The sequence below is a fragment of the Zonotrichia leucophrys genome, chromosome Z, assembly GCF_028769735.1.
Source record: "Zonotrichia leucophrys gambelii isolate GWCS_2022_RI chromosome Z, RI_Zleu_2.0, whole genome shotgun sequence".
In the NCBI taxonomy this organism is placed as follows: domain Eukaryota; kingdom Metazoa; phylum Chordata; class Aves; order Passeriformes; family Passerellidae; genus Zonotrichia; species Zonotrichia leucophrys.
The window spans coordinates 45,947,777-45,960,689 of NC_088200.1; the positions used below are offsets into that span (position 1 = coordinate 45,947,777).

The 12,913-nt window shown below is 38.8% G+C and overlaps 1 protein-coding gene across 1 annotated transcript; it reads right to left on the minus strand.

Annotated features, from left to right (window-relative positions):
* Positions 1–491: 491 nt before the first annotated feature.
* Positions 492–7,216, minus strand: RFK (riboflavin kinase). Its single transcript, XM_064735941.1, has 4 exons — positions 6,977–7,216; positions 5,234–5,385; positions 3,743–3,845; positions 492–3,205 (listed from the first exon to the last, which is right to left on the minus strand). Exons 1-4 carry the CDS (start codon positions 7,056–7,058, stop codon positions 3,075–3,077), a joined length of 468 nt encoding a protein of 155 aa, XP_064592011.1. The 5' UTR covers positions 7,059–7,216; the 3' UTR covers positions 492–3,074.
* Positions 7,217–12,913: the final 5,697 nt, after the last annotated feature.

Below are 12,913 nucleotides of genomic sequence, written 5' to 3' on the forward strand. Positions count from 1 at the left end.
TTTAGCATTGCTGGATACATAATAATACACAAGAGGATGCTCTTTATAGCCCCTTGCTATGAAGAACAGAGTCTTCACACAAAAGTGTATGGAAGTGCTATTATTTGTTGTCACTATGGTCCGACGGCCAAGAGATAGACTAAGCCTTAAAATTGTTCCTTCACTTTTTTGACAATAAACAGTTCTAGAGCTGTTAATCATTTAAGACTTATCTTTACAAATTAATTCATTTTGAGAAGGACTAATTCTTAAGCCATAATTCTTGAGTGGATTTTTTTTGTTAGATACTCCTAAAGACCTCATGATCACCCTGTAACTGACATTATTCTGTGGATTTCATCATTGCCCCTTCAGTAACAAAGAGGAATACAAAATCACGTGAAGATTTAGAAGTTCAAAATAAGGCAGTCACCCCCATAAAGCTCTGCCTAAAATGGAAACAACTAACATTGCTAGGAGTGGCAAAGGAAAGGAAATCCAAGACAAGAAGGTTAACTTTATCAATTACAGTTCCTTTAGTAATAGTACAGTGCAACAACATCAACCAAAATACAGCTACTTGTACATAATACAAAAATAAAGTTTATACTGTGCTAGGAATTATGTATTTTGAGCTTAAAGAGTGATGTATAACATTTTCTCTTAAATAATATGGTCAGGTACACTCAGCCAAATGGATGCACTAACACACTCTCTTTGAAGACAAACACATATAGAGCAGTTTCTTAGTTCAGTGTATCCATATATCATACGTCAGCTAGGATTTGAGAGCAAGCTAAGTCTTTCAAGCTTTCCCTTTGCTACTGTTCTTTATCCATAGCACAGCAGTTCTACAATCAAATGGTGAGTTGAATTTTTGACAGTGGCATTTATTAGCAGATACAGAAAAGTATTATTCAGAACAGCCTAAGGCACCATAGTTTCCACAACAGACCCAAGACATCACTGGCAAAAATCAATTTTAAAGGCAGCTATGAGTGCTCAGCTACAGTACCATGATGAACAACAATCTAATGTTGACAACATTCTCTGGTGACTGGTGTGGCTTCTGTTTATTCTCTACAAGGAGTAGTAAAATATATTATTTTAATGTTGCTACAAATCTGAAGAATGCATAAACTCTTAGCAAAAAAATCTTCTCCTTTTATCTCTCCTTTTTAAAATTCCAATCATCAATCTTGCAAGACAATTCTTTTACAGACTTTTTAGAAATAGTTTCCAACACATTATATAGTAAAAAGCCCACTAAATTATTTCTCTTCTCCTTTAAAAGAAAGTATATTGTCCCATGTCCCTGTCTCCCAAATGTATTGTATCTGCCTCTGCTATCAACACCACTGGTGAACAATTCATTTAAGCAAAATCAAGTTTTCTCCTGAAGTCCTAAAGAGCAAACACGAACCCTTGATTTCCTCAAGACCTCTTCCCTAATAATAGCCCATGATACTGGCTAGAATTTAAAGCAGTATGAAGTGAAACTATCATCTTGACAGCACCACCTGCCACAAAGACCGAATCAGCTACCTTGGTAAAACTCTTCTAAATTCTAGAGTGAAAAGTAGGATTAGAACACGACAAGGAGTAAATTAATCAAATTTCACTATAGAAATTGTGCGTTCCATATTGAACATTGTAGCTCAGACAGAGAATCACAGCTGATATTTAAAGTACTTTGAATTTCAGAATATGTCCCAGACACATCAGAAGGTGATTCAAAAACTTATGATTGTGACAGTCACTATAGCTAATCTGCTTCCATTCACCAAGGGATAGAAAAATTTATCAGAGGAAAAGAAGACTAGGTATTGAATCGCACATTACATACTTTTTTCAAACTGTTTTTCAAATTACTATCAACTCTCATCACACTCCTTCCACTAATCCATCACAGAATAGTTAGGGTTGTAAGAGACCTTCAGAGATCATCTAGTCCAACCCCGACTTGTATCCCCATATTTCAGAGAAGGACTGTCTGCAGCTACTTATAAAAAATAATCAATAATCTTTATAGTGTTGATACATTATCTAATAAATCTCCAAAGGTTTTCATTTGTGTATTTATCTACTTGGTCTGCCAAAACCTTGGCTCTTGCCTGCACTTAGTGCAGAGTGTTGATGAGATTTTTCTGTGCCTTACAATAATGACAACCTTGAAGTCAGACATTTTATTGCCAGTGCAGTAAATAACCTCAAGATTTTCCTATGAAAAATATCAGCAGCACATAAAATGCAAATACGAGTCTCACTACCTATTTTCCTTTAAGATGCAATGAGCAGCAGTCTTGTTATATTGTTTCTGCATCTTTTAGGCCTGAACCTTAAAGTTTATCAGCTTTCACACTTTTACTCATATTTTGAAATTATGTGAATCACCTCTTCAGAATTAAACTACACAATCATGTGTTATCATATATTCAGTCAAGTGTGAAGAAATATAATTCAGATTCTAGCAACACAATGAGCAACAGCGATTTCTTCCATCTCAAATAAACTTAAAATAAATAATTTCAATTAAAGTAACAGCTTCAACCATAACAGCTGTGTAGCATATAAAAAATCAAGAACTATATGGAATTAATCTTACTATTGTTATCTATCTAAGCATTGGAATTTTCTGAGTCAATCAATACCAACATTTTCTAAGCTAAAACTCAGATCTAAGAATGACGCAGAAAATGGGACATTATGGAACATTAGGTTAAGAACAGGCATTCTTCATTAAATGAGCTAACCACACCTCATGATTACAATTAACTTTGGTCATGTTCTAAATGTGCTCAGATCTCCAAAGGCCTGGTAACATTAGGATACATCATACATTGTTTATCTACAACCAGTAGTACAGCCCTCTAGCTCTTTTGTATGACTGGGCTAATGATGACTCAACCAAAGAAAACAGAAGTCATCTTGTATGGTTGGTTCTGATCTCAGTCACCTAACAGACATATGACACAAAAGTATCTATGAGAGCAGTGCAAATACAAAAGCTCCATGACAGGGAAGAAAATAAGAAAAAAGAAAGAAAGAAATATAAAAAAAAGTAAAAAAAAAGAAAAAAGGCTGTATGGCTTTTCTCAGCGATTGTTTACTATTTTGCCTTCTGGCAGATGAAAAAAGTTATCTTCTTTGAGTTTAAGATGTTCTGGTAGATCTAGCTGTCTTTTTGCTTCTTCAATATCTTCCTGAATTGCCAAAATGAGCGCATCTGAAAAGGTAAGAATAGGAATATTTAAAAGTTGTTTTGCATTCTGAACACAATAACAAGTGAAAATAAGGCATCACAAAATATCAAACAACAATCACAGAAATAGAATGTAACTATAAGGTTTGAAAGGCAGAATTCTCTACTTTTAAAATGTTTTTTTTTACCATGCTAAAGTTGCATTTTTACCTGTTACCACCACTATCCTCTTCATTTGTCAAAAGACATATTAGCAGCTCTGTTTCAATACTAACAAAACTGCATTTTAAGAATAAATTAGTACACTTGACTTTCATGACAAGCCCATGACTTTAACATTACTCCCTAGACAAGGGAAATAAAAGTGCAGGTTTTTAGTGTGATACATAAGAAGATGTGGGGATATGTCTTTTTTGGTTTTAAATTACGAAAACATTTCACTGACATTTTAAAGGTTAACCAATAAAACATCTCAGAGTGGAAGGAGGTACAGTGAAGACACAGAACTTGCATGAGTAAGGCAAAAAATAAACGAGTCTGAGGGAGACCTTCAATACTGACCTAAGGAATCAAAGTTTTTTTCGGGTCGAATGTATCCAGTTATGACTATACTAAGAATTTCTCCATAAAAGTCTTCTTTGAAGGTGTGGATAATGTGTGTTTCCTAAAGGAAGAGAAGTAAGTGGACAATTACAATGAACTTAAAGAGTTTATTTCTCTCTCTGTAAGCATGTAGGCCTAATATCCAACATTCAAATTCTGCTTAACAGATAAAAAATAAAAGGACATTTAGTATAGCATGTATAATCCAAAATAAAAAGGCCAGGGCTTTAGTTTGTACTAGGAAGCAGAATTGCATTCTGCATAGAATTAAAAAAAAATACTTCCTTAAAGAGTAAAAAGTGTTTAAAGAGAAAAGGAATGAAAAAAAAAAAAAAACCAACAAAACCGAAACATCAAAACCCCCCCTACCCAAACAAAAAGACCCAACAAGCCAATTTAAAAAAACCCAAACCCCACACCCCTAGACATCAGGAGCAGCGCTTCAAAACTTCTCAGAGTTAAGATTTCTAAGGTAGGAAATGTTAGTGTTTCATCAACAAGTGGATACATTAAAATAACTATGAAGATTTTGATAGAAGTAGCTGCCTCAAGGAGAGCTTCTACACCTATCCCCAAAGGGAACTGAATGATAAAATCGAAGAGAAAGTCCAGACTAAGACACAGACCTGACACTCAAAACCTTTTTATGCATATCCAAAACAAGCCAACCCATAGCATCTACCAGCAGAGCTATTATTTGGGAAGCTTTTAACTACTTGCTCAGAAAAGTTATCAGCAAAGAAATTTTTAAGTATAGACTTTCCAAAGACAAACACTTAGAAGCAGAAATTCTAAGTGAACAAATAAAATTGTTTTCAGCAAATAAAAGAGAGCTTTGCAAGACTCAGGAAAAGCACCAGCACTTGTCAACAAAAAACCCCACAGCTGTTACAGCTCAGGATTTTAACTTCTCCATCCTTACACCCTTATATGCCTTCAGGTATTTATTGGGTACATTAAGCTGCAGCATCTTATGCATCCATTTCATCATTTAAGAGAAGAATTAATTAAAAATTCATTACAAATTAAGCTGCCCCAACATCTCCTATATGAAATGCAGATACATTGCAGAGAACAATAGATTATCACTGTGTCCCAGCTTATGCCAGGGTCTCATAACCAGTAAATTCAATGTGTTTACCAAGTTCATGCTTAATTTGCTATCAGCAAGTCAAACAACCATCATTTCAAGTACTATTATATTTTAAGTTTGGAAGTAGTTAAGAAATGGTGGAATGGAAGAAAGAAAAACTTTACTCAACTTCCTCTGCATACTCTCTGGTTACAGAGAGTATATTCTTTTCAGAATATTATTAAATAGATAACAAATGTATTTCCAATGGTACACAAATTTCTAGATACCATTCATCAATCAAATTCTGTGTATCTTGTTAAAATTAATCCAGTCTTTTATTACAATAAAAATCCCACAAAAAGCAAAATTCTTACCACTGATTTCTTAATATTCTTATAGAAGGGATTCCATCCTATGCTCACAACCATTTTATGCACATCTCCATTTCCAACACAGGCCCATCCATAGTATATACCAGTAGGGATATCAGATGGAAAGCTTTCAACTACTTGCTCAGAAAAGTTAGCTGCAAAAATTTTATAAAGTGTAAGTGCCTTTGGGTAAATCAAGTATATAACAGGATCTTCAAGTACTTAAAAGCCAAACTCTGCCTACACACTATTTACAAACAACACTGGTGATGATAAGAATAATGAGACAGACCATCAGCAAAGTATAAAACAGCTTCATAAAATTTAGTTACTGTGGCAACACCAGAGTTATTATAACTCCTACACACACACACCCCCACACACACTGTATTGTATAGTTTTCTTTCTCTTCTGCAGTAGTAATTAATAAAAACATCATACATACAGCCAGAACACATTTCATTCTTAGGACAATTACCACAGCTTTACCACGAGGAAAAACGAGAGGGAAAAAGTCAACTTTCTTCTGCACTATAAAATAGCATGTCAGAACTACTTATTAGTAAAATATTTACGGATGAAATAAACTATGTAGAAGCAAATGTAATCATTGCTTAGTCATCTGTCAGTTTTGCACAAGTTCCCTTTCAGAGGCATCTGTGGACTTGAGATTTCTTTGAAAACTATGTATTCACAGTAAAATAAAATTTCCTTTTGGCTAATTTGAATCTTCTGTCAAAATTACTATCCTACCCCTATTTCCAAGCTGAATAGATCTCTTAATGCAAGATACCAAACTGATTGGAAAGAATGAATGGTTACCAAATTTTTATAAAAGCTCACAGATAGGTACAGCTTTCCTTCCCTGTTCCCTAATACCAACACATCACTTATAAACAACCAGGAGAAAAATGTGAAATGTTCTCAGAAACAGATGTGAGAAATCCGGCACTACAAGAGTGGTCTTATAAAGTTTCATGTCTGTTAGATGTAGTGCAATATGACTACTGACTTCAGTGTGTGCTTAAGAACATTCAAAATTTTCTTGCAGTATTCATCTGCCTGCATTTCGACACCTGAAACAGAGATGGGCGATAGGAAAATGTATTCTCTCTAGGCCAAGCCCACCTGCTCTGTTTCAAACTCTGCTTTACGCCCCTTAAACTTTCTTCCTTGCAGCGATTCCCAATGCCTACTCCCTTTCCTACTCCTATCAGAGATTTATGCGAAGGGATATTTTCCCAGGCTGCCACACGAGAACGTGACACTCATCTACATCCCGTACATCGTGACGATCACTAGATGAGAAAAGGAACAAACATTAAGATCCAGGGAAACCTCTTTACAGACTGGGGTGCAGGGAATAACACAAGGGAAGGAGTGAGACTCTAAGCAGTGCAGGAGAGGGAGAAGAAAGGCGTCGGGAAAACGCTGGTAGGTAACAAGGCAGGGCCGTTCTCGGAAATCGCAAATCATAACAAAAGCGCAGCCCTGCAGGGCGGCGGGGCGGAGGCGAGGTCAGGCGAGCTTAGTCACAGCGCTGCCGCACGGCTGCGGGGCAGGAGCACGGCACGGCTCCGCCCGAGGGCCGCGGCACAGGCCGGCTGCAGAACCCCGGCCCAGCACCGGGCCGGCGGCAGCGCTCCCGGGACCCGGCGGGGGACCCGCAACCCCACGGCTGGGCCCAGCCCCGCGGACACCCTGCCCGTGCTGTTCCGGGAAGACATGCCCTCCGCGCCCGCTCACCGGTGGGGATGCCCAGCTCCTTGGAGCCCCTGCCGAAGCCCTTCACCACCTCCCCGCGGCAGAAGTACGGCAGGTGCCTCATGGCCCTGCGCTGAGGCGCCGGCGCCCCGAGCCCGCCGCGCCGCTGCGCCGCTCGCCACCGCCCTCCGCACGGGGCGCTACCAACGACAGGGGAGGAACCGCTCGAGCCGGCGAGCCACTCGGCGCTCCGCGGCCTCTGCCCACCCTCCCGAGTGGACGTGCCCGCGCCGCATGCCCAGTGTGCCCTCCCTCGCCGGGGGCGGCGCGGCGGGGCGGGCCGTGCCTGCTGAGGGCGGTGGGCTTCGCCGTGCGCCGCCAGGTGCTGTCACTCGTCGGTGACAAAGCGCCGTGCCCTGTGCCCGCGCGTTTCGTCACACTCGGCTCTCCGAGGGCAGCTGGGCCCGGCCCGTCCTGCAGTTTCTTCCATGGAAACTGCAGTGACTGCTGCCACTGCTGTGCTCTCGCTGCCACAGCCCGACCCTCTTACCTGAAAGGCTGCAGCTTGCACCCCGCGCCCACGCGTGTACGTAGGGATTGTTGCTCCCTGGGTAGCCCTGGATTTGCCTTTTCACTCAGAAAACACAAAATGCTTCAGTGCACAGCAGACATTCAGGAAAGCCGCCAGAACAGGTCTTTTTGTGACATGCTCCAGCGAACTGCAGTTCCTTGCTTAAAACAAAAGCAGTAATCCAAACAAGTAAACCCCAACAGCAAACTAAACTAAAACCAAACAATTTTTACCCAACCTCTGCTTTTAACCAACATGCTCACATCTCCCCTTCTGCCATTACCATTGCTAGTGCAGGGGTCTCCTTTGGAAAAAAGCACCAAGAGAGCAGTGCTCATTCTATGTTCACTCCAAGGGAAAAAAAGGGTTACATGAGCATTTCTCTTCCTTCATTTCCTGTCTCTTCATGTTGATATAGCTTATTAATGTATTTAGATGATTAACACTCTTTTTTCTATTGCCCTGCCTGATCCAACTTAAATAAATTTGAGGTGGCATGAGTTCAAAATAGTATTATGTGAAAGATATCCATAATCTTGGTAAACTACAGAACAGCCATCCCACCAACAAACAGTCTCTTTGTATCAGTGAAACTATAGGCCCTTTGAGTTCTGGAGTCTCATTCAGCACTGCTGTGCTGCACATAAGCATATTTGTGTTTAAACACGTAACTGTTTATCCAGAAACACCATCCAGAAAAACTCTGAGGTGAACTGGCACTTTCTTCCCCCCCCCCCCCCCCTTCTAGAACAGTTTCTAATTTCAACAGTTTGATATGAGCCATAAAAATATTTCAGGACTTACCTCTTATTTGGTTTCCTATTTTTTTAATGTGGAAAGGCAATGTGAACATCTGTGCCTTGTGCTTGTATTTAATTGTATTCCAAATAAATAACTTTTTAAAATATGGAATTGTTTGGAGAAATGGACTTATATATTATATTATAAAGCACAGACTGTTCATGGAAGCTGTGGACACAAGCTGTTTTATATAAGAAGGCAAAAAAAAAATCTAATTGATTTTGCCTCAAACTTATCCTCTTCTTTCCTTCTGTCATTTCTCTTAATTCCCTGCCATCCTTTTCATGATAACATTTAAATTCATTACTTCAGCTTGAGTAGCTTTGACTGTCTTAGGGAATGACCATATGTGTAGCTGGAACTCACAACAGAATCATGATGGTATATATGTTAGACAACAAAGTGGAAGGTATCCTAAGAATGCTGCTAGCAGGACAATTCTGTTCTGCTGTCTCTGCGTGGGTAGAGAATAATGCTGCAAAGGGTGTTTAAAGGTTTTGTAATGGAAGTGTCTTGGATATGAAGTCTAAATCATGAAGTCATTGGCTAGTTGCTTAACTAATGACAGACAATTAACAGTTGACAGTATGGCCTCTAGCCACACAGCACTGCTAGTTTATTTTAGCTGAAAAGCAAGAAACGAAAACAAAACCCCTCTATTTTCTGGAATGAGTTTCCTCACGATATTTGTATTCAAGGACATACATATTTGTGTTCTTCCCTTCTTCCCCCTCGTCCCCTCGCTTTTTTTTTTTTTTTAAACGAATCCATCTTTTCAGAATAGATGCTGCTGTCCTTGAAATATCCACACGATGGCATGCAGTGACTTCTTTTTCGGCATCTATAGGTTTGGGCAACAGGTTTACAATCTCAGTAACTGAGAAGACCTTGAAAATTGCTAAGTCAAGGAAGTATTTGTTTAAGAACTATGTGGTTCAGTAATTTTACAGAAGTCTTGCTGACGACTTCCAGCTCATTCTCTCAAACAGTTGTAACATGAATAATTTTTATCAGTAATCATGGTGGGCTGCCGTGATCCAGCTAAAATATTAGCCATCCTTCATACTATGTCCTCATTTTTCTTTTGTTATTAAGTATACTAGATCATACTGGAGAGAGGGGTGGATCTTAAGTAGAATTAAATTACTTCTACTGACATTTATAGTAGTTAACTCTACTAAAATTTAGTAGAGTTAGTAGACATGTTTCTTCCACAAACATCATCAAATTTTAGTGATGAACATGTCTTTTAGCATTGTCAGTCAAATGAAGAACTATTTGAGAGTTCCTACCTCCAGTGAGAAAACTCAGGTGCTATTTCAGGCAGCTAGGGAAGAACTTCTGTTCCCTACTTATGCTACTTTAGCTATAGTTATTGTCGGTGAAAAGTATTTTTCTTTTTTTCTAGAGCCACAGAAACCAGAATAAAGAAAAGAGAGCACGTGTTATGTCACCTGTGTAGGGCCCATGTCAGGTTGCCTAGCTGAACATAAGCGTTGAGGACTCATCATACTAACCAACATTTAATGCAGAGTAGAACATACTCTGTTCATCTTGTTTTGCAGTATCACATCACAAGCCTGTGCCAGAGTCCCTGTCTCTTACCTCTGTGCTGCAAAAGCCTGCATTCCTATGCAAGGCTTAAGGTGAGAGCAGGAATATCCTGTTTCCTTCATGTGGTGTGGAAAAATAGCAGAACCCTATCTGCTGGATACCAGAATATTTTAGGGCTGTCCCGACCAAACTGGAAATTCTGGTTACACCAGGCTCAGTGAAATATTCAAGAGCTGACTCAGAAAAGAGTGACATGTAGTAAAACTAGTAGCATTTTAGCCAGTTTCTTGGAAGTTTCCATTCCCAGCATGACAAAACACTCATTGATTCAGGAGTTCAATTCAAGGACGCTCTGGCACTCCTTACTTTTAGTATGCTGAAAACAGGTGATGAAATCACAGATATGTACAAAACACTCTTGCTAGAATGTCTAACAAATACCTGCTTTGAAAGGACATTTTCTGTGTTTTAGTCTGGAATAGAAAACCACAGAAGTTATTCTTTTACTTTTAAAAAATGATCTTTATTTTTAGTAGTTCGAAGTTTTGTTCTAGTTGAATAGACTGCTTTCTTCTAGGAAAAATACCTGCACATTAGTATGATGGTACCGAGACTGTGTTAGATGACAGTGAAGCAACATTACTGTGGATGTTTGTTTAATAAGTCATAGCTGATATTATCTGCTGAACATCTGATAATTACATAAAATTCTAATAACTACCATTGTATGCTAGTAATCTATGTGTGAAAGACAAAATTGGTGCATTTTAGATATTACAGAAATATTACCTAAAAGTGGGAACTGGATGCTTTTTGAAAGTTTATGACAATTCTCAAGAATTCATCCAGCTTTTGAATCCCTATTTCTGGTGTCTTTTCTCCACACCAAATCCTCAGTTATCTCCTTGAAAAATGCAGTGTTGCTTTCAGCTAGCTTCCCATTATCTCTACACATCATTGTATTGTGCCATGTGGGCATGCTTCATGTTTAGTTCTCAAAAAAAAAGCCTTTAAATGCATTTTAAGTCCTTCCCTCTTTGCCCATTTTCCTAAAATGGTTTAATAGGTGTCTCAGATTAAATACCTGTGATTAGGTTGGATTATATGGTGGCCATCTTAATGGCAGGTGTATTGTCATACCTTTTTTTTTTTTGCAGCCACAGTTGACCCAGATCAAAATGTTTGAAACCAATGTGTCCCTTATTATAAAAGCAACCTTCAGTTAATTGTTTGGCGAAATATTCAGGAGAATCTTATCTATAGAGACTTTGTCAGCACAAAAAAGTTAATAAAGGGCAAGGCAGCTCAGGCAGCTTACCACCTTGAAGATAACAAAATGAGATTCTTGTATGTTTGACAGATTGTAGTCCAAAGTATCTTGCATTTCTCAACAATGAACACAAATTGCTATCAGAAGTCTCACAAAGGAATGTAGAAGAACTAGACTAGGAATCTAGGTGAGAGATGAGGAGATGTTTACTGTTTGTCATGATGTTTGCAGATGAGTAGATGTTAGGCAACTCGGAGGTCAGTGTCAATGGTGTGCAAGAAATGTAGGAAATGGCATGTAAGAAATGTGTTACAGGATGTAACTGAGATAGATTTATTAAGAAAGTAATAAACAATGGGGCAGGCAATGGATTTTTCAGCTCATTAAATTTAATACCAGGAATAACTTAATTACAGATTTTGGTGTATCTGCATAATATCTGCTTCTCATGAATTGTAAAGCAAACAAAAATTAGATACCAAAATGTCTTCTGACCTAGAACTTAATACGACTTGGCTCTTATTTTCTGCTTTTCATGGGGAAGAAGAGAAGACAAAGGTGCTAAAGGTTTACAGAAAAAGGCAATCACTCAGAGGGAAAAGCCTGTTAGAAGGGCATAAGCTCAAATTAGAATGAGTATGGAGATAAAAGGAGCAGATATTTGATGTTCATGAAGCTTCTTAATTTTGGGAACACTTTACAAAATAAAGTAAATCAGTTTGTCAAATCAGTTAGTCTTTACTGCAGAAATTAGTTTCACAACAACATAAAGAATAAAAAGATTGAACCAGTGACCACTGAATTAATTCATGGAAATGCCATGAAGAACAGCACCCTCTCAAAACCACAGAAGATGTATTGGCCCACTGGTGGATTTGCTTTTTTTATGTCCAGGAATACCCTGCTTAGGCACGGACCTCTATTGTCTTTACAGAAGAGATTTTGCTAGTTTTCAGCCTATGAGGGATAAAAGATTTTCACCTATGCAGTAACATCAGAAAGAGCAGAAAATGAAAATTATTGTCGTAGTGACTGACATTGCAGGGGGAATGTAATGAGGGAAGTAGCTACAATGTTTTTCCTTGTGTGCTAATGATAATTTTTAAGATCATTTACTTCTTTCCTTCTCTGGGCTTGCTGTTCCAGCATTTATCACAGAGCAAGCAACAGGTGAGCAAACAAGAAAGATTCTGACGAAAATTTCTCATTGCTAAAAGGAACCTGCAGATTGTAACAATCCTGCTGCCACCAATACATGATGCATGTTCAAGGCACGCCTGCATTTGTGACAGCACTGCCATCTGTATAAGGCAACCACTCCTTCAATGGCCATCTTCTTAATATTGCCTATTGAAGAAATAGCCCTAATCATCACTCATGTCTACCACTGCAAAGAAATCCTTCTCTTTTCAAAAGTGCCATTTGAGTGCAAATTTGTGTTTTCTTAACACAGGAAGAATTTGCACAACAGCAACGCAAAACTGCTACCCATAATTTCCTTGATTTTTGGGCTCCATACCATTTGCCGTGCACACAATCCCAGTAATCCTGAAGGCAGCCTGTGCGAAACACAACAGTGCTGAGGACAGAAGAGTTAGTCTGCATCAGTCTCCCAAAAATTCCTTCAGTATGGGCAGAGTGCTGTCACTTGTCCTTCATAGTAAGCCTAGCTGGGTGCTGCTCTACTCATTTTCCTAGTCACACCAAAGCTATGAATACAAAAGGCACACATAAAGAAGAATCCCAGATGTACTATAAGGCTTGCTGTGAATAACACAGCAGG